Source organism: Marmota marmota, unplaced genomic scaffold, assembly GCF_001458135.2.
Source record: "Marmota marmota marmota unplaced genomic scaffold, marMar, whole genome shotgun sequence".
In the NCBI taxonomy this organism is placed as follows: domain Eukaryota; kingdom Metazoa; phylum Chordata; class Mammalia; order Rodentia; family Sciuridae; genus Marmota; species Marmota marmota.
Window position 1 is genome coordinate 55,776,362 of NW_026000037.1, and position 26,882 is coordinate 55,803,243.

The 26,882-nt window shown below is 40.2% G+C and overlaps 1 protein-coding gene across 6 annotated transcripts in view; it reads left to right on the forward strand.

The window, feature by feature from the left end:
- Positions 1 to 26,882, forward strand: part of Nostrin (nitric oxide synthase trafficking) — a 58,645-nt gene that overhangs the window by 21,349 nt on the left and 10,414 nt on the right. For 4 of the 6 annotated variants that reach the window (XM_015479278.2, XM_015479275.2, XM_015479279.2 and 1 more), the window contains 8 exons: positions 2,401 to 2,484; positions 5,188 to 5,250; positions 5,460 to 5,541; positions 8,165 to 8,227; positions 10,675 to 10,773; positions 16,716 to 16,841; positions 24,779 to 24,877; positions 24,978 to 25,103. In XM_015479278.2, coding sequence (XP_015334764.1) covers positions 2,401 to 2,484; positions 5,188 to 5,250; positions 5,460 to 5,541; positions 8,165 to 8,227; positions 10,675 to 10,773; positions 16,716 to 16,841; positions 24,779 to 24,877; positions 24,978 to 25,103 — 742 coding nt within the window. The remainder of the gene's footprint in view (positions 1 to 2,400; positions 2,485 to 5,187; positions 5,251 to 5,459; positions 5,542 to 8,164; positions 8,228 to 10,674; positions 10,774 to 16,715; positions 16,842 to 24,778; positions 24,878 to 24,977; positions 25,104 to 26,882) is intronic. The other 2 variants (XM_048812425.1, XM_048812426.1) reach the window with 1 other exon arrangement.

Below are 26,882 nucleotides of genomic sequence, written 5' to 3' on the forward strand. Positions count from 1 at the left end.
ATCTCCTTTTAGATAGGGTAGCCTCTGAGGAGATAACATTTGAACCAGACCTGTATGGTATAACAGGAAACAAAATACCATGTGGCCATGCAGTAGAAGGAGTACTCAGCAGAGGACACAGCGGGTGCAAAGACCCCGAGGCAGAGTGGCAACTGGCCACTGAGCAGGAATAAAACAAGGAAAGGGGTGTCGAGAGGGAGGGGAAATCATAAAGGGAGGGGATCAGAATATGTGGGACCTTCCAAGTCAATAGCAATTGTTCCAGTCGCTGTTCTCCTACTAGGCTTGGGTTATTATCACATTTTAATCCTCACAAAACCCAACACCACCTCACTGACTAGCACTCTTTCTCTCTCGCTCTTTCCATTAATTGAAGGATATTCCTACAGCAGAGACATCTATTTCTAAATACAATGAGATGTTTATTTGCCAGCTTCATTACTTAAAAATTAGTTTCCTTAACTCTTCATTTTTTAAAAAACTTTTTAAAGTTGTAGATGGACAAAATACCTTTATTTTATTTATTTTTTATGTGGTGCTGAGGGTCAAACCCAGTGCCTCACATGCTAGGCAAGTGCTTTACCACTAAGCCACAACTCCAGCTCCTACCTGGGCAAGTTCTGATACCAAATGAGTGTTTTCTACACCTATGCTTTCATATACATCCTATAATGGTCTTTCTTCCAGAAAAAAAAAAAAGTGGTAAAAATAAGTAGAGATGTTCTAACAAGGAGAAATGAATTAAAAAAATTATAATAGATCAATGCTCCAAGGTCTCTGGATCCTATTTATAAAAGAACTGCCAGTCTTTGCTTGGTTTACAACAGTAAGTTCAATTTGTGTGAAAATGTATAGTTATTAAGATAGTGTTACTAAAGAGTTCTGGGTTTTTCCCAGATGAAATTAAGTACAAAACAATTTTAAAGGTATTTGATAATTTAAAAAAAAATAGAACTAAAAACTGGAAAAGATGCAACAAAACCTCTTATGGTCCCTATTAAGAAATATAGATCAAACTTACATTTCCTTTATCTGTAGTCAGAAGTGAGGTGAATAAGACTATCCCTTCATCATAGCTATAGCTGGGCTGATAAATAGACCATGGTTCAATCGGTTTAAGGTAAGAGTGATCCAACAGAGCCAAGGAGGTTACCTTTGGAGGGCATATCCAGACCTCTTGCTGAATCTTGTCCTGCAGAGAAAGTCGTGGAAGTTTTCTTTTCTAAAAATCTGATGTCAGCCACACAACAACTTTCCAAGATATGGGTGCATGATACTGCTAGATATGGGTGCATGCCTGTAGTCCCAGCTATTTGGGAGACTGATACAGGAGGATTCCTTTTAAGCTACTGCTTTGTGAGTTCAATCATATGGTATCATTCTATTTCCAGCTATTATAATCTAGAGCTAATCTGATTAAAACTCCTTTTTTAAATCTTTTTTGGGGGTACTGAGGATTAAACCCCATATCCCCATCCCTTTTTAGTATTTTATTTAGAGATAGGGTCTCACTGAGTTGCTTAGGACCTCCCTGAATTGCTGAGGCTGGCTTTGAATTCGTGATCTTGCTGCCTCAGCCTCCCCAGCCACTGGGATTACAGGTGTGTGCCATCATACCTGCCCTGGTACTACTTCTGTTCCTTACCAGCTGTGTTAGTTTTCTTGGGCTGTTATAACAAGTTACCACAGACTGGGTGGATGTCTTGAACAGCAGACTAGAAGTTGGAGATCCAGGTATTAGTAGGTTGGTTCCTTCTGAGGACTATGAGGGAGAAGCTGTTTCATGGGTGTCTCCTGCTTCAGGTGGTGTGCTGGCAATCTTTGGCACTCCTTGCCTTGGAGATGCATCATCCCGATCTCTGTCTTCATGTTCATGTGTCATGCTCCCCTTGTTCATGTCTGTCTCTGTGTCCAAATCTCTGCCTTTTATAAGGACACATTGTATTGGGTTGAGGCCCACACTGTTGACCTCATCTTGATCTTCATTTGCAAAGACCCCCATTTCCAAATAAGATCACAATCCCAGACACTGGGGTTCTATCACCAAGCCAGTTACAAGTATGAGCTTCGGAGTCTCAGGCCTAGTTGCTGTGCAACTCTGCAACTCATTACCCATGTGATTGAGAGTTTCTTAAATTCTCTTGATCTTCACTTGCAAACCCAATATTTTGGGGGGAGACACAGTTCAATTCATAACACTGCTGTGAAAGAAGGTTAAATAAAATGCTCTCCCTTTATGGTATCCTTTTCCATAACCTGAAGGGTTTGTCTAAAGACAAGAGGGTCCTTATAGGAAGTCATCTCTTCTTTATGTAATCATTGAGCCTGTGTGTGTGAGGGGGTGGGGGGGCTGACTTCCAACCAGTACATGCTATTTAACAACTATCCCTTTGCTAACAGGGCTAACCTAGAGATGAGCTACGCCAAAGGGCTCCAGAAGCTGGCAATCAAGCTGAGTAAAGCATTACAGAACACAAAGAAAAAGTAAGTATGATGGCAGAGGTAAGGCAAAATCATTCTTAAAAAGAATACACAGTGTCCCCAGCTTCCTCTCAATGTGGCAGGCCCACGCCGTCAACTACGGCTTCTGGTGTGAGGGCACTTACTCTGTGCTGTACACTGTTAAGTGCTTGGCAGATGCTCTCATTTAGTCCTCACAACAACCTGAGAGCTCTTATTATCATCCATCTTTTCAGAAGAGGACTTGAGGCTTGGAGAATTTAAGAAACTCCCAATCACATGGGTAATGAGTTGCAGAGTTGCATAGCAACTAGGCCTGTGACTCCGAAGCTCATACTTGTAACTGGCTTGGTGATAGTAATGTAGTTAAATCAGGAGATCTTGGGAAAATGTGAATTCTGTGTTATCTCTACCCTTTGGCCTTTGACAAGCAACTCAGCCTCTTTGTGTCTTGATTTCTCCTCTATTAGATGGAGTGTGATGGAGTATATGTGTCCCATTGTGTACGTGTGAATGTGCGTGTGTGTGTGTGTGTGTGTACATCATATGCATATTAATTGCAATAACAAGTGTGAAAAGCTGGCTTGAACCTTGGGTGCAAAAAGTTGTTGGTTCACATTCTTCTCAGAATGAAGCAGATTTCTTCTTTTGGAGGACTGAAGATCCAGGTATTCTGAAAGTGGTCCATTAGTGATAATTGGCTGCAGAGATTCTTGACTAATGCATACAGATGTGACCCCTAAACCATGAGTGCTATTTCAAAAGCTACTTACCATAATGAAAGAGAGAAAATGAACAGAAACAAAGAAGGCTTCTGGAGCCTAAATTCCCATTCCTTAGATATCACCTGACTAGATGTCACCTGTAATTGCAAATGACAGCTTTGAAATAGCTCTAGCTTTTAGCTTTGTTTTTATATTTAGGATAGCATTCTGGTAAACTGCAAAGGAGCCAGTACAGTACAATTGTTGGGTACAGATAGGCTTCTGCCTATACTGCTCTGGTTTAAATTCTAGCTCTACCACTTATCAGACTAGTGGCCCAGGACAATTTATCTTCCTCTCAGTGTCACTTTAAAATAAAAATAATGTCTATCTCTTACAGTCTTAAGGAGTAGATGAGATAATACAGGTATACTGAGCAGAGTACCTGACTGGGAGCAAAAGCTCTGTAAATGTTCATTTTTGTCTCTGATTCTAATTCTTTAATGAGAATAATTCCTCCTCAGGAATAAGAGGTGGAGGAGTGTGTGTCTTATTGTGCTGCAACCCCAGCATCCAGCATAGTACCACCAAAGAGTTAGCATGTCCGGAATGTTCTATTAACCAGCATGAGTATATTTACTAATAGTCATCAATTGAACTTTTGTATACCAAAATCTGTTTTAGGTACTTACTTGCACAGATATCCCAACGTGTTTTTATTTTAAACTATCAGTTGAGTGAGGGTCAGAGGAAAGTGATTCTGCCAAGGTCACACAAGAAACACAGGAGGAAGGGTGCCTCCAGACTCAGCCTCTCTGAGGCCAACCCTCCAGGTCTCTTGCCTTGCTCTCCAGTTGCTCTGAGGGACCACTGGGAGACTCCCCCCACATTGTGCCTGGCATCCTTAAAGAAAATACACACACATACACACACACAACTCTATTGAGGATTAATTTACAGACAGTACTAAGCACCAATCTGAAGCATTTGGTTTGGTCAATTTTGACACATTTGTACCGTGTAACAAACCAAAGCCCAAACAGACATTTTCATCACACTGAAAATTCCCAGGGTCTATTTGTAGCTCCAAACAACCACTCATCTGCTTCCTGTCAATATAGATTTGTTGTGTCTTTTCTGTGCTTTGCGATCACTGGCAGCACACAGTAGGTCTTCTCTTGTGCCTGGTTTTGTTCCTGTCTTCGGAGGTGTAAAAAGATTGGGATATTTTGGTCCAATTCTCCCATCCTCTGTCTACAGGGTACAAACTCAGGCTTTAGAGAAGAAGACCTCTGCACTGTTCAGATTTTAACCAGGATGCATATTCCTCCTCTCCCTCCTCATTAGAATCAACATGGGCTCTGTCCCTAGAGGTTACTAATGCAGTAGGGTTCATTCTCCTGACTTTTGAAGGCAGGCAATACACCGGCTTCCAGGAGTTGGATCTCTTCTGTGGCAGAAGATGACATCACACTTTCTAATCTTTCTCCTCTGCTCCTGGGGAGTTGGCAGTGCTCCCTTTTGTGTTCAATTGGAGTATCTCTGAAAGGACCAGGAAAGGTCTGAGATGTTGTACTAAAAGTTGGCAGGGAGCAGAAGCTGGATCCCAACCCCAAGAGCAGCAATCAGAACATGAGCAGGGTGTCAAGTCCTCTGTCACTTAACTTCTCAAAGACTCACAAGTTTATTCATCTGTAAAGCGAGGAAACTGAAAAGATTGTCTTTGAGGGCCTTCTAACTCAGCATCCTATCTCCCATCTGCTCTCTTCCTCAGCTATTTGATTTGCCTGATTTTCTACAGACATGAAATGGAAGATGAAAATCTAAATGAAAAAAATTATGGGAGTAAAAAACAGTAAATATAATGACTATAGTGCACATAAGTATATTGGCAGAATTTAATCTCCTGGAGAAATGGAAATATGCTTAGGGAAGAAAATCCACTGACAGTGTAGCACAGTGATGCTTCGTTTCTCAGCGTTCACGGGAAAATCACACTACCCCACCCTGTTTTTGCCTCTAGCTGTCTCAGCAATGCCTGGGCTTGGGCCTCGGAGGGCATGAGATCCACAGCGGACCTGCATCAGTGAGTGTGCCCCCCCTCCCACCCTGGCCTTGCTCCAGCCCCAAGGAGAGTCACACATATTCAAAGGGGTTGGGGCACAAATATTCCACTTCAAACTTGCACTGAATTGATGTGCTATAACATGCCATTTTATTTCCCTGGAAAGTAATTGGGAAAGTAGATATAAACCCTAAAAACAATGATTGTATGTCTTTATGTTCTATTTCCAGAAAACTTGGCAAAGCAATTGAGTTGGAAGCAATAAAACCAACTCATCAAGTCCTGAGTATGCAAGAGAAAAAGAGGAAATCGGTGAGTCAAAGCTTTTCTTTTCTTCCCTGTTTAAAGCAAGATTACTGCCTGTGGCCAGTGGAGGAAAAGGTGATCTAAAAGTGATACTAGCTCTTAGGAATTTAACATAAAAATAATCAAAATCACACTTCCAAGATTTATGAGAATGGCTGTTTGTTAGTGCATTATTTATAGTAGTGGAAAAGTGACAAATACTTCATCATTCAAAGACAAACTACGAAAATAAAACAAATTATGATAAAGGCAAGTAATAGAATACTATGCAACCATTAAAATGTTATTATAGAAGGCTGAGGATGTAGGTCAGTGGGAAAAGAGTACTTGCCTAGTGTGTGCAAGGCCCTGGGTTCAATCACCAGCAACAAAAACACAAAGAAATTAAAAAAAAAACTCTATTATAAAAAAGAATTTGATCACATGGGGATTTGTTCACAATGTAGTGTTGAATAAAAAAGCAGGATGAGAACAATCTAACAAACAATATCATCTCAATTTTTAAGCTCTGCTATGCATACATACCCAGAAAAAATCTTGAAGAATCTTCCCAAAATGTTAATAAGAATTACCTTGAGGTGAAATTACTGGTTATCGCTATTTCATACTTTGTACTTTTTGTAGATATTTTTTCAGTTTTATTTAATCCATTTGTAAACAGAAGAATATGAACACAATTCATAAAGATGCTTTTCTTATCATTTTAGGATTTTGTAAAGATGATAATAGAATGCAGTCCTCAAATATTCTTAAAATTGAAAAAAAAATGCTAGTCAACTCCCTTGGGGTACCTGGTCCTTTTGTAGGGTATCCTTTGTTTGTGGTCCTTTTTCTTTGTGTATCTTACAGGTGTTAAGCGCCTTGAGTTATGTTTCCAGGCCACATCAATGCCACACTAAACTGCTTGGCTCTGTTGGGGTGGGATTTGTAAATGCTCTGATGAAAGAGAAATAATTTTTAAAATATTTAAATTCTAACTCATTCAACTGAATTAGGAAGTAGAATTGATGTTTCTGTGAATATATACAGATTTTACTAGATTGGATGTTCTAACTAGGTCTAGGGTGATAGTTAGAAATTTACAAGAATTATTAGGAAGCAATATCATCATCCACCTTTGCAAACCAATTTAATAAAAACTAATCACTAAGCTATATTTCATTAATTACAAAATATACTTTTACCATATGATAACTACATTTCTGTAGTACTTATTATAAATTAGGCATAGAGTGATGACAGTTTATCACAGGGCTTTAGGTGGCTGATGTCATGACCCCCAAACTGCTGTCTCTGCTTGTTGTCCTCTTTTTAGCATTACCCACCACCCGCCACACAGCCATACTGTACCCCACCTTTCTGTCCCACTCTCACACAAAAGATAAAAGATTAGATTTTATCTTTAAAAGTGAACTTGTTCCACATTCCAGTCACATCTGTAGGATCAAAAGGGGTATAGTGCATAAAATCATCTTCATTCCATTTGTTACAATAAACCCTGTATCCTAAATTTAATCACCTGGGGAAAACAAAAGCTTTGCATTTGCCGATTCTCAGAGTGGTTGAGAGATAGCTGATATGCTGAGTCTGTGGACCAGGGAAAAAATTCCACCCTAATTTATATCTGCTCTCCCTGGGGCATGGCCCAAGTCCACTGTCATCATTATTATCACTGTCCCTTTTTTCAAAAGTTAATTATGATTAAGAATTCAATCTTCTTGAAATTAAAGCAGTAGTCACATGAGGAGCAATGGAGACATTTATTAAACTTAGCAGTGCCAGGACTGTACTGGCTCTCATGGTGCTGATGTTTTTGCCACATGGATTGATGTTAAAGAGGATGTGATGGGACCAGCAGTGACCCAGCCTCTGCAAGTGCCTATTCCACACAGTTGCATATATGAATATGCTTTTCACATCATTATAGACTGGAAATCATTACTTTTCCAAATCCTGCCAGGAGTCACTTGACACAGAGATAAGATAGTTTGGCTACTTTCCTCAGGAAGTGTTTGCTACAGGATTTTGAAACCCAGTGGATTGTAAGAGTGATTGTTCCAGAATTAAATCAGCACTATGACTGTCTTAGTTTAGGTTGTTATTATAAAAATAGCATAAACCGGGTGGCTTAGAAATAACAGAAATTTACTCGTCACTGTTCCGGAGGCTGGGAATTCTGAGATCCAGTCACCAGCACATTTGGTGTCTGGTGAGAGTTCACTTCCTGGTTCACAGACGGCCATCTTCTTGTTGTGTGCTCACATGGCAGAAGGAGCAATGGACCTCTGAATGCCTCTTTTGTGTAGAGGGACACAATACCTTTATTTTATTTATGTATTTTTATGTGGTACTGAGAATGCAGCCCAGAGCCCAGTGCCTCACAGATAGGAAAGTGCTCTACCATTGAGCCTCAAACCCAGCCCTGAAGGCCTCTTTTTTAAGGGAACCAATCCATGTAGGAGGGCCCCACCCTCATTATCAATCAAGTCCTGAAGTCCTCACCTCCAAATCCCTCACATTGAGGGAAAAGTGCTCAACCTATGAATTTAGGGGCTAAGTGAATATTTAGTCCACAGCAGTGACTAAATAAGAAGAAAGCAAAACATTTTTCTATTTTTCTCTTCAACAGCTTGATAATGAAGTTGAAAAGACAGCAAATCTTGTTATCAGCAATTGGAATCAGCAAATTAAGGCAAGTATCCACAAATATCATTTGTATAACCTTAATTTTTTAATACTGAAGCTTTTCCTTTTTACACAGGCATCATCTAGTGCTGCTAAGTGCTAACTGCAAAGAAAAATGTTTCTTCACCTGAGTTATTATACAGACATGTCTTTCAACTAAGCCAAAGAAGAACATGGCTGAAAATATGGTTATTCATAAATCACAGCAACCCAGTGTAGTATATGACCTTGCCTTGTCCCATTTTACACATGGGAAAACTGAGATGGAGAGCTGAAGTCGTTTTTCCAAGGGTATAAAGCTGGTTAATGGTTGAACCAAGAATTCTTACAAATTCTTAGATTCCAGAGTCACTGCTCTGTCCCATTACACTATACCGACTATCTCTCTGTTTAATTTGAAACTCAGGGCACATGACAAACATCATCTGAGTTTGGGATTTTCATTGGGAGAAGGGTTTTGGTGATCTTGACCTCATTAGTGAGAGGGCATGGTGAGGGGAGGGTAGTGAATGTCAAGTGAAATGCACATGTCCATTTCACAAGAATGTATACTCTGTTTTCTATGCATAATACTATGATAAGATATGATCCTTGTTTTCAAGTAATTTGAAATTTAGTTGGCTAGATAAAATATGCAGAAAATAGTGAATGAATTCTAAGGAGAGGAATATTGAAGTGATGGGAAGCTGTAGCATACCATTATAGGTTCTTAACAGAGAAAATGGCAGATGGAATCCATATGTACAGATTATTCCAGAATAATCTGGTTAGCAGAAGCTCATTTTAACTAGGAAGGATAAGAGACTAAGAAATCTGCTAAGAAAACCCAATGATATCCTTTGAGAGGACTTGTACTTTAAGAGTTTAAATTTTCCTTTTTCATCTCCTAAGTGTTAGTGCCCAGAAGGAACATTTGCAAGTAAACAGTTCCTGGTGCCAAATGACCAGAGATGCCCTCAGTAACAGGTGGCCTCATCATTGTTTCTGAAGCTTCTGCTGACTCTGAGGACTCCACAGACTAAGGACATTAATAAGAAATATTTGAGATAAATGAATTTCTATGCGGACAGTAATTGTACTGCTCAAACAAAGCTCATAAAAATCACTTTTATAATAAATCTCTAAAGGTCTCAGAAAAAGTATTCAGTCACTTATTTTCAGTTCTGCTTTTGATTTTTCCGAACTCTTTTTAAAAAGATTTGTTTTTATAAACCAATTTTCTTTAAATATTCAGCTTTCACAGGAAATCTAATACAATGGACCAAAAGCCAGAAAAAAAACACTCTGAAGCTACAATTGCTTCCAAGAACCAAAAAAAAAAAAACTTTTATCATTTCCTAGTTTCTACCAAGTCATTTTGCTCAACAAAATGATTTTATTTTTTTATGAAGAGTAATAGAAATTAGAAAACATAAAATTCTCGAGCTATAATAATTTTCTCTCCAGTTGTAATTCAAGGGATTCAGCATGTCAACAATGAAACAGTCTCTTTTGGAAACTCGAATGCCAAGCCTTAGAAAACCAAGTCCTCTTGCTCTCACTCATCAGCAGCCATGTGACTGACAAAGGTGGGGGGAAGTGCTATGGGTTGCTTTTCCTTGAATGTCCTTTTGTTGAGCCTTCACATGTTTTGAGAGAGGCAGAAGGCTGTGCCTCTGATTCCAAAGGCGAAAGCCCAAGGGGAGTGAGACCCAGGTTTCCCCCTTTATTATCCGTGTTTGTAGGCCTGGCAATCTTGAGGTAAAAAGCCAAATAATCTCTCAGTCGATCTAGTTCCTGAACAGGTTGACTCCAACTCAACCCTAAATCTGTTTGCTTATTTTCTCTCTGAAGCATCATCTTTTAGCCAAAGTCAACTATGCAGAAAAAGAAAGCATCACCCAAATCAGAACCCATACCAAGCTTTGATGCATCCACGGGGCAGGAAACATGGAGTGTTTCTTCCTTCCCCACCTCTCCCCTCACTCCCCACCCTCAGCAAGCACAGGACATTTCAAAGGATGCTAGGAACTGCTCAGCTCTCCAGCCCAGGTATCAGACAGCAAGGTTTCCAGCGATGCTTAAACTTTAAGACAACATTTTACAATAATCTAAGCTGTGGCCCAGCTAAGATTCTCAAAAGAACAATGCCGATGGCCTTCTGCTTTTGTTATAATTTCATATGGTAAAGCCACACTAGATAGGACAGTGTTCTGAAGGCTTTCAGACCTCTCTTGATTGAGCAAAATGTTGAGTGCACCCCATGCAATGACCAAGTGCACAGTGGTTCTCAGAGCAGAGTGTTCCCTGCTGCAGTATTTTAGGTAGATTTTGAAAAGAGGGAGGGAATGAAGAACTAAAATTACGCAGTGGTTCAAGCTAGCATTTGAACATGCCTCATTCAAAACAAAATAGCTTGGCTCTGGATATTCATTTCTGCTCCTTTATATCTTGTCTGTATGTTTTTGACTGTAGGCTAAGAAAAAATTAATGGTGAGTACTAAGAAGCATGAAGCACTTTTCCATCTTGTAGAAAGCTCCAAGCAATCCATGACTCAGAAGGAGAAGCAGAAGGTAAGCTGGTGTGGGCGGCTGGGTGCATGGGGCTTGGAGGCAGGTTTCCTGCTCTGAGCTGGGAACACAAGAACTGACTGGTTCCTTCCTCTGCATGGACTCTCTGTAGAGTTGAAGGTTGGCAAGGCATAAGAAGGGTCTCCAAATCATTCTGGGCCCACAAATATTCTTCAAAGATATTATTGACATCACAGATTAGGCCAACAGCTTCTTTTTTTTTTTTTATAAAGAACTCTATTAAAGGACAGGGGTTATAGCTTAGTGGTAGAGCGCTTGCCTCGGATGCCGGAGGCACTGGGTTCGATTTCTCAGAACCATATAAAAATAAATAAATAAAGATATTGTGTCCATCTACAATTAAAAAAAAAAAACCTATTAGTAGAAGAAAAAAACCCTCAGGTCACACTCCAAGTAAGTAAAATATATATATATATTTTATATATGTTGGAAAGGATGTATGGTATTTTATATATATTATACTAATATGAACGTAAAGTAGAAATGTTTGCAGAATGAGACAGATGAAATAATATTTCAGATGATTAGATAATTGTGATGTCTACTTAATCACTAGGTAACAACCATTAAGTAAGTGTATAAACAAAATACATACTTTAGGCAAGGTTTAGCCTTAACCATAGTAAGTATTAATTTATCTTTCTATCAGTCCTCTTGATAATTTAAATTTTTTAAAATAATTAAATAATTGGATTTTTTTTCATATCTTGCTGGATCACCCAGTTTTTACTTTCATTGTGGGCAATGACATGCTTATAACCAGGAGGAAAATAAAGTATCAGCTCTGCTGTTTTTGTGGTTTTCCTGGGTAGCAACATAAGTCTATGGGTTCCTGGTAGAAATATTTCTAAAAGGTATTAAGAAATGAGACTGATCGAATTATATTATGTTCATTCATAAATATGGAATAATGAATTCTACCATAACATACAATTATAATGCACCAATAAAAATAAATTTGAAAAGAAAAAAATATTTTAAAGACAAGTGTGCATTTTTATATGAACCCAATCAAAGATGGATAATAACTCTGCAAATCCATATGATTTAGGCCCATGCCGATGGCTCTTGTCCCAGGATGCTGGAAGTGAAGAAAAGACCCTTGAAAAGACCGTGGCAGCTTCTCATGTTGCAAAATCCCTGCTTTTTCTCCAGGTCACTTCAGAATCCACAACTGTCCATTTGTGGGCAATAATGTCCTGTCCTGTATTCAATAGGAGCTTGATAATTGTGTTCTTAGGCCAAAATGAACACAAATGATATTGGGGTGCAGGAATAAAAGCAACTACTTTCTGCCTGCACTCCCAGTACGTCATCTTGCACACCTCACATGGTATGTGACCCAGATGAGAAACCTTTTAAATATTCAGCACCTTCTTCAGAAGACAGAATACCCCTAAGGAAATACAGGCAGCATTGCTGCTGCGGTCCCAAACATTCTTAAAAGAAAATTGTCACTGCACGTAGCTCTATCATTTCATCCAAAGAGACTATTAGTTAAATAACTTAAATTCATTGTTAGCAACATTTTACAAGGTTCTTATTTCTTCACAGGTCAGTCTTCACAGTTTGAAGTCATAATAAGTGTTGAATAATGAGGTGGCTTCCAAGGAGGCTAACCCACAGTGTGCAAAAATGCTCAGCACCAGGATTTGTCCCAGGCATTCCAAGCCCTCATTAGGAGCTATTCTTTATTGATGTCAAGTAATAACAAAGAAAAAAGATTGCACAGTCAAATGCTGAATTTCCTTTTCCCTCCTTATTAGCAGCTTCTCTGGGAGGTGGAAGTCTGCAGTCCTCCCCTGCCTTCCAGCAGCAGGTCCTGCAACCATGACCTTAGCCTGTTCTTACACCACAAGACTCATCCCACCTCCTCTGCTTAATCAGGTGGCTGTTCTCTCGTCCTGTAGTGGGGCACCTGAGGCAGCATTCATTTCTCATTTCAACAGAAGCATCTGTATCTCCACTTTGAGCAGTAGCTCTGTGCTTCTCAGCAATTCTTGCTGTTTTCCTGCTGAACAGTCCCTCTTCTCACCAGAAGCTGATGGAAGCCTCCATTCTCTTCCCGCCTCCATCCTCACACCCCCACACAGCAGACTCTCCTGCTCTCTACCTCACAGAGTGAACAGAAGGCAGCAGAGCCACCTGCCTCCCCCAGAAATAGCATCTGCTTACTCCAATGGAGAGCCCTGTTCCTCCTGTGTCCCGAGCTCCTGCCATCCTGCCTCTCACACACCTCTGGTTTTCCCCCATCCCTTGACGTGCCACCCAGGGATTGCTCCCAAGGCTTCCTCGAGCATCTCAGTCTATCCAGGCTGCTGTAACTCCGCCTCATCACCTAGTGTCCTAAACAACAAACATTTATTTCCTCACACTTTTGGATATTAGAAATCTAAGGTCAGAATGCCAAGCGCCTGGTAGTGCTGGAGAGGGCCTTGTCCCCGGCTGCTGGCTGCAATCCTTTGGTTTCCTCCTCTTTCTACAGGGCAGAAGAGGGTGAGAGAGACCTTGGGGGTTCCTCTTTTAAGGGCATTAATCTTACTCATGAGGACCCCACCCTCAAGACCTAATCACTTCTCAAAGGCCCTGCCTCCTAACGCCCTCACCTAATGCTACCACCTTGGGATTCAAAATTCCAACGTGAATTTGGAGACACACATTCAGCCATTGCACTTCCTGTCCTGGAAGAGCAGGAAGAGTCAGAAGCCTTTTCATGACTCTGTTCCTATTCCTCTATTATCCTCTCTCCTTTTTTTACAGTAAGATTTATTTGAAGGACTGTCTGTGCTCTGTCTCCACTTCCTCATCTCATCATCTTTGTCATTTCTAACACCCTAATCCAGCTTTCCCCACCATTTCACCCACCACTCAGAGTGTCCTAAAAAAAAAAAAAAAAAGAAAAGAAAACAAAGTCTTCTTTGTTGTGAGAGCCAACGGGTACTTCCCAGTGCTGACCTTACTGAACTTCTTGGAAGCATTAAACATTGTTTATTTTCCCCTTCTAGGAACATTTTCTTCCTTTACCTTGAGCAAAATGTTATTCTTGGTTTTCCTCCTACCTCTGGAAATTTTGTCTTGGGCTCCTTATGCACTTCCTTTTTCCACCCAATCTATGTATATTGCCTTTTCAGAGGATTTCTCTTACTCTGTTTAAATCTCCAGTGTCCAATGCAGTACCCTTGAGGTCCTGCAGTCAAATAGACTCTCAAGGATTCACCTACCATATCTATGCTGAAGTACCTAAATTTCTTATCTCCAGCTTAAACCAGTTTGCAAACTGTCTTCTGTCACTTCACATTCAACATCTACTGTCAGACCCATCATTTGTCTCTACCAAAAGATCCTCTGTATTCCTGTTTTCTAGATGTTTGAATATCACCATCCAGCCATATCCTCCCAATTCTAACACCTAAGCCACCAAATTCTTGAGCTTGTTCACTTCTGTGTGGCTCCTTGCCACTGCTCTTTCCTGACCCACCATCATTGTTAGTCGGGATTCCACTGACTGGCAGATTGTGCTCTTTGCCTTTTGTGTTGTCTCTTCCTTTCTATCCCGATGGGCAGGTCAAGTTGACTTTTCTGAAACTCAAATCTGATATGCCATTCTCTTCTTTAAAGCCTTCAAAGTCTTTCCAGTAGCCTCAGAATAGAGTCCTCACTCTGTTCTGTGGCCCTTAAGACCGTCCCTGACTTGACTGTGGGGACCTGTCAGCATCAGCTCGGAGCACTCTTCTCTCTCCCAGATTGTGTACTCCAGTCTTACCAAAAATTTTGCCTGTATGGTGCCGTGCTATTTTGCCTCACCAATTTCTACTTTCATTTTAGGTTTCTTCACATAAGGATCTTTTTAATTTTTTTTCAGCACCTACTATGTGTGGAGTCATAGCTTAAGTGGTTTCCTAATTCCAACACTAGTTTAGGTACCTCTCTTGGTGCCCCAGTGACACCTAAGCCCTTCTGTCAAACTGGAGTTCCTAGACCTTAACACACAGGGAGGCAGTGGCCTATGTGATCTAGAGAAAGAGCCCATGTTGTTCTCTTTTCTATTCCCAGAGAGAAAGAACCTATGACACATTGCAAACAATCAATAAATGTTCGGTGAATAAATGAATAAGATGTTTTTTCCAAGAGGAAAGAAGAATACTGACAAATTTTAGTAAAGGACATGTCTTAAATAAAAACAGTAGTCTATGTTCTTTTTTACATCCATTTGGGGCTCTTTTCTATACATTTGCTATGCAGAAACTTGTGGTCAGTAGTGCCATCACACAGTAATGAATGTGAGTGGTCATCTCAAAAGGGACTTAGAGGCTGGGGATATAACCCAGTTGGTAGAGTGCTTGCCTCACATGCACAAGGCCCTGGGTTCAATCCCTAGCAACACACACACACACACACACACACACAAAATCAAAAGCGACTTAGTTCTCACTGCTGGGTGTCTGAGCATTCTCCATAAGAATCTAAGGACAATGATTTAGCAAAGTACAGCCCTGGTACTCTTTGGGCTCTTTCGCTATATTGTTATCAGGTTAAAACTCACAAGCCATGTTTCTCAAATAGATGTGGTTCATTACACTTAAAATACAAAACTAAATGTGATATGTCCTTGTAGGTCATACATCACAGCTGAAGGACAGCTGAATAGCTAGCATATCAATTGGAATAATAAAGTGAGTGGTATTAATATTCAGCATTTTGGATGGATGTTCTTCATTATTGTGACATTAGTCAAAATGTCCTTAAACATAAAGAGGGTCGTTCTTAAAGCCTTTGTTTCTGTCCTTGAAATTCCTACACTGCTAAAATCAGGGAAGTTCTTGCTATTCTTTAAAGTGTGGTTTGAGGACTGTTTGCATGAGAATCATCTGAGGAGGGAGTGAAGATTCTGATTTCCAAGTTCCAGCTTCTGCATCAGTTTTGCTCCATGTGGGGCCCTGGAAGTTCCCATTTTACAAGCATGCCACGTCATTCTAGGCATGCTGAAGTTTGAAAATCATTCATGTAATCAACTTGCTCATTTCTCAGAGATATGAAATTGCTTGTCTGGACATTTTGATCATCAAATTCAATTACTGTGGTTCTGGAAGTTCTGTGTTACTTCAATGTACCAGAAGACGTAACAATAAAAATGGCAAATATTGGCAGGAGGGGACTCTTTGGGAAGCAATGTGAGAGGATACCATCTATCTGACAGTGAACATGGGGCCTATATCTCAGGCTTTTCATTAGTAACAATTGCAGTCACCAGTGTTTTGAGTGCTCTGCTAGGTGTTGTGTGCCTTACAATGCATTACCCATGAGTCCTCAAAGCAGCCCAGCAAAGCAGGAATTATCATCATCCCCATCAGAGAATGTGAAAATCGTGGCTTATGAAGACTAAGTAATTTCTCCTAGCCAGAACCAGGACTCTAATTCTGGAAGTCTGACTCCCAATGTCCACTGCTAGCTTCAAGATGGTCAGACAGGATGATAGCCAGCTCTATTCTAAAAATTATATAATTCCACAAGTCTCTACCTGTCTTGGTAAGAAATTCAAGGACCTAAAAGATTTACCAAATGAGACTATAGGATTTATTGGTAGATTGTATTTGTAAATTGGAGATCCTTGACCCGCATTGCTGATTTTCAAATGCACTGTCATTTGGCCTTTTCTTTGATTTGATAAATGCAAGCAAATCATTTCATATGTAAAGCCTCAATTTCTTCATGTGTAAAATTGAGGGTTTCATACTGAAAAGACCTTTTAGGTTTCCTTCTGGTTCTGCCATCTGTTTATTCTGGGAAAATATATTTGGTGTTGTCATTTATAGTTATTTTTTATAACTGAAATATATCATTAGGCCACATGTAATTCTTTTTTAGAATTAAAAAGAGCTTTCATACTAGTGTTAATTAATATGTGACAATGTGTTTTGCTTTAGCTCCTCAATAAACTGAAAAAATCAACTGAAAAACTGGAAAAGGAAGATGAAAATTACTACCAAAAAAACATGGCAGGCTATTCTACTAGACTGAAGTGGGAAAATACACTAGAAAACTGCTACAAGGTACGTTGTTCATTCACATTTTTCTTCTTCCATGGAGCTTTGTGTGACCTTGGAAATGAAGGTCAGTCTGACAGTTAAAAAACCCTATTTCTGTCTTAGCTCTGGTTCTTATGTGACCTTAGACAAACCACATTGCCTCTCATTGTTTCCATTTCTTCATGGATAGAAGTACCAATAAACATTTATTGAGTATCATTACCTAGAGTTTCAGCTCCTAATTCTCAAGGGTCACAACAGCATTCAGCTAACTTTAAAAAGTTCTGTTAAATAAAAACATAACTTGAGGCTTCAATATTAGGTATTCTGAATTGAGTTTTAAGGCATGAGAGCTGACCCATACAGTGATCACTTATGGAGTTTCCTTGTATGTTAGGAATTGCATGGGACTCTGGAGATATATAACAATGAATGAAGTACTATCCTAACACTTTAAATATGCATCTTTGGGCCAGGCATTGTGGTGCATGCTTATAATACCAGAGGCTCTAGAGGCTGAGGCAGGAGGATTGCAAGTTCAAGATCAGCCTCAGCAATTTAATAAGACCCTGTTTCAAAATAAAAAAATAAAAAGGACTGGGGATGTAGATTAGTGCCCCTCATTCTAAACCCCAGAACAAGGGAAAGAAATGCACCCTAGTGGTACAGACAGAGACATAAAGAATGAATTGTGAGGGCTGGGGTTGTGGCTCAGTGATAGAATACTTGCCTAGCATGCGTGAGACACTGGATTTGATTCTCAGCCCTGCATGTAAATAAATAAATAAAAATAAAGGTCCTCAACAACTAAAAAAAAAAAAAATTTAAAAAGAATGAATTGTGACAAATTGTCCAACAAAAATAAATAAAAGATATCAACAAGAAAGTCACAAAAGGGGAAATCAAAATCACCATTAAACATATGAAGAGATGCTCAATCATTTGACAAAATTAGGAAGTATAAATATCAAGTACTAACAAGGAGGTTAGAAGATAGAATTCTTGTACCACTTTAGTGTAAGTAATTAATGGTCTCTACTAACATTGAAATGTACACATACCCACAATACAGCAGTTCCCCTTTTGGGCATATATCCTGAAGACACATTTACATTGTACCTCAAGAATAATGCATGAGTATGTTTATTACAGAATTGTCTATAATTGCATGGTGAGAAAAAGATTGTACACAATTTTTATTACCCACCAATAGACCAGTCTTAAATAATGTGCTCTAAGTTGGAAGTAGATGAATACTCAGCAATAAAAAGTTAATTAAAACTATATTTAAATATGAATTAACCTAAAACATTATGTTGAAGAAAAGAAATATACCATTTATACAATCTGTAAATTTTTTAAAATTTTTGAACTCACACCCACACTACACTGTTTATATGTGGTGTGTTCGTAAACATATACACATTGACTGAATCTTTATGTGGTGGGGCAACTAGAGCTCATGGAGGACGGCCACACATAGCCACAAAGCTTGTGGATGGCCCCTGGTGAGACAATGCAACCAGCGCAGGATCGAAACCCTCTTCAAACTCTACATATGAGTAGCTTACCTCTCGATTTCTCAAGTCAACATAAATGTGACCAAATTAAATAATTAGCAATCTGGTAATAACATGAATATTTTTGTTTTATATTTCCTCCATGTGTTTTAAAATTTTTAAAAATGTTTAAAGCAATTGCTGTTTGAAGAAGTGACCTACTGGCAAGTGTCTGGTGCTCAGCATGGACGTGCGTTTTGCTACGTGCTTCTGTGTGCATCCTATTTTGTAGCCATCACAACATGTGAGGACCATAATTTTATTCCCAGTTTATAGTTGAGGAAAGTGAGGCTGGAGAAATGAAGTAACCTGCACAAGATGGTTTGGGGATTCAACATAGGCCTCTGCACTATGCTTCTACCCCAGTAAGAACTGGGAGAGGGAAGGATATAGGTTAGCAGAAACCGAGGGGCTGCGTTTAAATCTTGCACATTTCAACCACCTTCAGTGTAAGATAGATGTAAAGTTAGATGAGAAAGGAGGAAGTGAGGGAGAGATGAAAACTTGGTCCAAGCCGGGCATGGTGGTGCATGCCTGTAATACCAGCAGCTCGGGAGGCTAAGACAGGAGCATCACAAGTTCAAAGCCAGCCTCAGCAACAGCAAGGCACTAAGCAACTCAGTGAGACCCTGTCTTTAAATAAAATACAAAATAGGGCTGGGGATGTGGCTAAGTGGTTGAGTGCTCCTGAGTTCAATCCCCCCCACCCCCCCACCCCCCAAAAAAAGAACTTGGCCCAAAGATGGGAAGAAATGAGAAGAAACATAGGATCCTGGCTGCCCTTGCTTATGCTGAGCAGGCTATAGGTGCAGATGATGAGGAAGGGCCAGGCATCTCAAGCCTAACGACCTACTGAAGTCTGGCTCTCCAGCCTGGACTCTACCCTCCCAAGAATTCCAAGACTTTCCAGTGAAGCTGGAGCTTCCACAAAGTCAGCTTCCTCTGACAGCTCTGTTAGGAGAGAAATTGCATCTCCCACTCCATCTTCCAGGTACTCTTCAAGGGCTATGAGAAAAAATCTGTAAGCTCAGCATCTCCATCTTCCCCAGGCTTCTACCCATGTCACTGCAGTGAGCCACAGTAATGGTTCTCAGCGGGTGGGCCTTTGAACTGTGTCAGGTACCCCTGGTACTAGCCTCATCATCCAAGGCTCTCACTAGATCTTCCTTACCTCAGTTTCCTTTACTTCTATTAAAATTCTCCTACTCTTCCCTTACCTCAATTCAGCAATGCTTATTTTTATATTGAAGCATTATGGAAATTATCTTCTCTTCTTACAAAGTCATCCTGATGGTGACATAATATACATTCATTTACTTTTCAAAAAGCCTGCTGAAGTTGAAGAACTTGAACTTGTTTGTTGTTATGGTTGTTTTGTTGGAATCCAGATCAGGTGGAGTAGCTCCTGAAAGTCATAATCTCCTTAAGGAAGAGCAGGACATTTTTCAAGCTTCTTGTGTCCCAGACGTTTGTGGCTGCTGTGCTGGAGGCCGTCAGTATCACACTCCCTCTCCCATTGGTTGACACAGCTCCTTTCACTCACCTTCCCCTGAGCTCCCTTCTGTCTCCTGAGTGCCAGCCCACAGCCACCGGACCCAACTGGAGTCCACCTCTGTCATGTCATCCTTGTTCCATCTAACCCCAATAATGCTGCCTTGACTTTGCATTTCCTTGACTTACACCCACTCAACCTTTACCAACACGTCATTGACTCACCTACCTTACTCTATGTCTTCTACATCTTTTGTATATTTCCAAACTCAAGAGTAAAATGTTAGATTCCTGGAGAGATGAAGTAACCTGCCCAAGATGGTTTGGGGATTCAACATATAAAAACAGGCTGAATTCATTAAAGGAGAATTTCATTAAAAGTGCAAGTGATAGAAATGGGACAATTAGGGCCTCTCAATTCTGTTTATTTATTTATTTATTGGTCTTCTTTCCCTCACCATTCTTCTGTAAAAGCTGAATATAAGAATTCAATTTAGAGTCCTAGCAAGTATCCTATTACCTCTTCTCTGAGTTTGTTTTGGAAATTTTTTTCAGAAAACACTTATTAAACTCTGTTCAAGGAAGTTTACTCGATGTTTTAGTCAGCTTTTTTGCTGCTGTGACTAAAGGACCTGGCCAGAACAACTGTAGAGGAGGAAAAGTTTATTTGAGGGCTCAGGGTTTCAGAGGTCTTAGTCCATAGAAGACCAGCTCTATTCCTCAGGGCTCAAAGTGAGCCAGAACACCAAGGTAGAAGAATGCGGCAGAGAGAAGCAGCTCACATGATGATCAGGAAGCAGAGAGAGAGACTCCACTTGCCAGATACAAATATATACCCCATAGGCATGTCCCCCAAGGAACCACTTCCTCCAGCCACACCTCACATACCTCCAGAACAGACTTCTCCCCTAAGGAAGGGGAAACCAAACGCAGAATCCACGGAATGAGGAAGTCCCATCCCTTTGATATATCTAAAGTTTTCTTTGTTTTTTTGCATTCTTCTCCCTTTCTTGTTCATTTCCCCTCATCCTGTATACCTGATCTGAGACAGGTGGGAAGGCCAAAAGGTGGGAAACAGGTGGGATGGAGGGGCCAGGATGGAGTGATCTGGGCAGGAAGCGGGTGGGGGCCAGGGCAAATTAATTAGCAGTTCCCTGTCAGCTCTGGAGTTGCTTCATTAACAGCTCTTTAGGAGGGGCAGTATAGGAAGGACTCTGGGGAACCTTAACATTTCAATCTCACAAGGTGCAGACTACACTTTCGAGGACCTTCAGGGACCCCAACCGGTCTGTTTTCTTCAATCTAGCCTGATTTATCTGTCTACACTGACTGCCTATTTTAAATTCTGGCTTCATTAGAGCTTAATTTCCTCCTAGGACCCCTGTTGGAAAAGGTGATTTCCTTTCTACAGATCTGTCTTGAGGAAGTAGCTGAAAACAACACCGGGATTTCTATTCAAAAAAAGGAGATGGAAGGATGTAGCTCAGTGGTAGAGCTCTGAGAGGCCCTGGGTTCTATCCCAGCACTTCAAAAAAAAAAAAAAAAGAAAAAGAAAAAGAAAAAAGTAAACAGAGGGAAACAATCCAAGTAACCAACATTAAAGGGGTGACTAAATGGATCATATACCTACAATAGACTATTATAAAGTAATTTAAATCGTCTTCAGAGATGAATGGTGTGAGAAATTGCTCATGTGTGAGGTTAAGTGGAAAAACTAGGATATCAGATTTGGATAATTTGGTAGAAAATTAGAAAATAAAATCATGCACACATACCTAGACTGAAATCCATTAGAATGTCAGTAGTGGTCATCCTGGGTGGAAGAATAATGAATGACTTTAAAGGTATTTCTGTGTGCCCCTTTGTGGCCCTATGATGTCTCCAAGCAGCTGGAAATTTGTTAAAATTCAGATTCCTGAGCACCTTCTCAGAGGAATCAGAATCTCTGAGTGATTCTCTGAGTGACTTCTAAGCATTCTGAAGTTTGAGAGTCCCTGCTCTAGAAAGAGAATGATATTTCTTTCATTAGTTTTATGAAAGCAATTTAAATGAAAACACAGTCCCCTCAAGCTCCTCTGTTGTAGTGACAGGAACTGAAAAGAGTGACTGAAGAGGATGAATTATCATGATGCCTGAGCCACAGACAGGCCCTAAATCTGCTGTGTCTTGACAACTCTCTGACTACACTTTCTTCAAATGTGCCACTATGAAAACACAAGAGGACAGCCGGAGGTCCTCCAGGGTGTCATGTCTCTGGATTGCCCATTTTATACAAAAGAACAAGATAATAGGAAGTAATAATTCATTAAATGAGATATGGATTTCTCCTTTCCACATAGAATTTATTTCCACCTCTTTTTATGAGCAAGCATAGATCACTTTAATGATTTCCTTGAAATGTAATTAAAATCTGTTAAACATTACCATCTCTGTCAAAGAACACCAGTTATTCTAGCCTCAGACTGATGCTAATGGTTCAGCATTTATTAAAGAAACTGCTGCCACCAGGGATGCAGGGTGCTCTAAGACCTGCCTTTATTTTTTTTTTTTTCCCTAGTCCTTTCTTTGTGCATAGTGCTAAACTGAAACATCGGGTTTCTACATCTTTTTTGATGGCAGAAGGACTTTTTTTTCTTCTTTGAAGATTGTCCCACCTGAGATCCAATCAAAGGAGCAGAATTTGTTGTACACATTTGTTATGAGGCACATCAATTCTGACCTTTGAAGAAGCAGTACATTTGATGAGTTGCTGTGTTTTTAATCCTTTATCCAGGAGACAGAAAGGCAAATGGTCACATTCAAATGACAAGGACCAGCAGTTTTGGAGAGACTCAGAAAATCAATAACAGATTCCACTTAGAAAGATGGTGTGGCTTTTGACACAGCTGAGAAAGTGGCCTCTGAGTCACAGATCTAGGCTTCTGATAAAATGTTAGGACTTTGGGCACAAGATCTAAATGTCTATGTGATGAGTATAGATGTTCATAATTATTGACTGAGCCTTTTACCACTTGCTTTTAAAAGAAGGGCTAAAGATGACTTTACACTAATAAAATATAGCATGGATTTACATGGGAATTTCATCTGGTCTTAAAAAGGAAGAAAATGCCACAACATGGACAAACTTCAAAAACATCATGCTGAAAAACATTATTATAAAATAATCTAGACACAAAAGGACAAATATTATATGATTCCTCTTATTTGAGATGCTACAGGAGTCAAATTTATAGAGACAGAAAATGGAATGATGGTTGCCAGGGCTGGGGAAAGAAGGGAAATAGTTGATTTTTTATGGGTACAGAGGTTCAGTTTTTGTTTGTTTGTTTTGTGGGGTTTTTTTTTTTTTTTTTTTTTTTTTTTTGATACCAAAACCCAGAGGCACTTAACCACTAAGCCATATCCTTAGCCCATTTTTATTTTTTATTTTGAGACAGGGTCTCACTAAGTTGCTTAGGACCTCACTAAATTGCTGTGGCTGACTTTGAACTTGTGATCCTCCTGCCTCAGCCTCTAGAGCTGCTGGGATTACAGGTGTGCACCAGAGGTTCAGTTTTACGAGAAGAAAAAGGTTCTGGAAATGGATGCTGGGGGTGGTTACATAATAATGGCACTGAACTGGATGCTTAAAAAATGGTTAAAATGGTACATCTTAGGTTATATACATTTTACTATAATTTTAAAAAATAAATTAGAATTAAAAGTTTGGATTACTTAACACAATAGATGAAGTAATAGTGCAAGGATGTAGAAGAGCACCATACTGGATCAGGCATGCAGGGCCAGGCAGGATGGGGAATTCAGGGATCTCTGGACTCTCTCCAGCCCCACCTCTATACCAATGGCCAGGAAAGAAAGTCATCTTCTCTCAATGGTAGGATACCTGCTAATTTCCCCAAAGCCTTCCTCATGAAAGGTTTTTGCCAAGTACAAGTACTTTGTCAGTATAGGAGATGGGATAGCAGCTATGAAAGCAAATCCGGCCTTCTCTAGATAAAAGAATGAATATGTAACCCTCCGTTCTTATAAAAACAGAATGGGGAGAATTTTGTCTTGGTCCCTTGCCATCTCCATCAAGGTTCAGACTCCTCTGGGCCTGTACCCAGCAGCCTCACGCTGCCCCTACATGACCCACAAATCTCCCCAGCATACTCCACCTAGTTGTTGAACTTCTCCACCATCTCTAAAAAACACCAGTCCCATCAACTTGAGTGGCCAGAGTCTGATAGCTAACTTGTTCAAAAATGTGAATAGGTAATGAGGCAAGGGTGATGTTCTTTGCTTCCTTGTTGACACTTCTGAGCCAAAAGTCATGACCCTCCAGTTGTGGAATTTTTGTCATTCCACACACTCCTACCTCATGCAGTAGTCTCTGACCCCAGGGCCTAATTTTGGGCCAAGATTGTGAATCGATCAGTCTTTCATATCCTGCTCTTGTCAGATAGTCTCCTTAAACAGAGAATGTGCCTCGTCATCTTTGCACCTACAGAGACTAGCAGAATGTGTCCACCATGAGTGATCTGGAAAGTATTTATTGTCTAAATGTGTTTCTACATGGGTTTTACTGAGCTTCACTCCGCTCTAGAAATCAGAGGCACTTCTTTAGTACTTGCTTTTTCTGCATTCTTGTGAACATCGGTTACCCCATAGCATTTTCCTATACGCCTTTGGGGGCAAAAGATCCCACGGAAAGCTTGTGAGTTAAAGCCATTTTAAAGGAGGAAAATAGGACAGACACCAACTCATATTCTCTCTTGGAAACCTCCCTTCATTGCTGTTTGGATATGACGTAGTAAAAAGGCAAATCGTGACAGTATGCTCAGACTGTCCTCAGGTGTGTCAGTGTTTGATGGGTGACTTCAGTTTTGCATACCAAATGATCACTCTTACCTCATTTTCCATCCCCTTCAGAGCATCCTGGACCTGGAGAAGGAAAGAACTCAACTTCTATGCAATAACTTAAACCAGTACAGCCAGCATATTTCTCTTTTTGGCCAAACCCTGACCACAGTGAGTAGTGAAGGTTTCTCCATGTTTGGCATGCAGGGTAAAAAAAATTGGCAGGAAACATTTCTTCAACAACCTTGTTCTGCTTTCCTTGGCTCTGCAGTGCCACACACAGATTCACTGTGCCATCAACAAGATTGATGTCGAAAAAGATATCCAAGCGCTAATAGAAGAAACTGCAAATTTATCTACAGAAAACAAATCTGAATTCCTACTGACCGATTACTTTGTAAGTATGACCAACAGGAAGTTACCTTGGGGAAGGGGCTTCATTATACATTGAAAAACTCATTTCAAAAAAATTGAAAATAGCTATAAATAAAATGTGGTAAGTAAAAATGTTTTATTTGTATTGTCTACAAAAATAAAATATATACAATGTGTGGTTTACAAACTGGGCAGTGGTATTCTCTGGAAGGAATGAAGGTCTTGCTGGGTTTTAGAATCTTCCAGTTTAGACTTTGTCTTCATCTGTTTTATGCTGCTGTTGCAGAATACAACAGACTGAGTAATTTATAAAGAATAGAAGTTTACTGGGCTTGTGGTTTTGGAGCTGTGAAGTCCCAGATAACAAGGTTACATGTGGGAAGGGTCTTCTTGCTGCATCATAATGTGGCAAAAGGTGTCACATGGGTAAAAGAGCAAGAGAGGGCCAAACTTTCTTTAATAAAAAAACTACTCCCATAATAAGGGAGTCCCCTGATGGCCTGATCACATCTTAAGGACCCACCTCTCAACACTCAACACTGTTGCACTGGGTGTTAAACTTCCAACACTTGAACTTTGGAGGACATTGAAATCATAGTAGTCTTCTAGAAAAAGCAATACCAGGCAGATGTGTTTCATGATCTAGGAATATCATATTGTGCCTGTCCTGGTTATCTTCACAAATCACTATGAGCACATTAGTTTATATGGGTCAGGAACCCATGCTCAGCTTAGCTGGGTCCCCAGAGTCCTTCATGAGGCAGCAGTGGAGGTGCCAATCAGGACTACAGACATCTCAAGGCTCCACTGAGAGAGAACCCATCTTCAACTTTACTCAAGTGGCTGTTGGCAGCCTCTGGTCCTCGCTGGCTGGTAGTAGGAGGTACCATTTCCTTTCCATGTGGGTTTCTCCACATCTCACTGCATGGCAACCTAATTCTCCCTGAATGAGTGACCAAGAGAGACATAGCCAGAGTGCCCCCAAAGGAATCAGGGTATGCCGTGAGCTGAGTTCAGAAGTGGGGGGTATTGGAATTCAGAAAGCTCGGTCTCCATTCAAGGGGAGGAGATGACACAAAAGCACAAATCCTAGAAGGTGGGGATTGCTATCAACATTGCTTATGGTCCTTTCCTTTGAAAAACTTGGACTAAATTCTGAGAGTATTTGGGTGATTCCTCTATGGAATGACCTTTCTTGCTGGAAACTGATCATTGTCTCTAGTCAGAGCCCAGGCATCTTGTCTATGCTCTTTTGGTTAATTCTTTGTCCTCTTGGGTCATGCCTCAAAGATTTGGGCCTCTGCTTGCCTCTTGTTAGTCTTAATTGTGATGTTCTAGGAGCTTTTCTTTTTTTTTTTTTTTGAGAGGAAAAATTTTTTTTCTTCTTTCCTTTCTATTTTTTTCTTTCCAGCCCGGTTTAGAATTCTATCCCTCTCTAATCTATAGACAGCCCACTAGTCATATCCTCCTCTTAGATTAAATGCATAGCTGAAGCCAACAATCCAGACCCCTGCTCAGGGATCAAGAGATGAGGAGAGAAGGGAAAGGCAGAGGTGGAGTGAGCAGTGGATGCTGACAGGTCTCCTTCCCCATTCTCCAAACAGCAACAAGGAGCCAGTTATTTCCTTGAGCGAGTCTTTTTTTGTACCTTGGCAAAAGTGAACTATGTTAGCAATAGCAATGTCTGTTTGAAGCAGGCACGAAGGTAAAGGAGGGAGTTGGAAAGGGAGTTTGATTGCAAGAGGAAGATTAACTAGCCTGTCAATAGAATAAGGGCCATTCTTCTTGGAATTAACCTAGG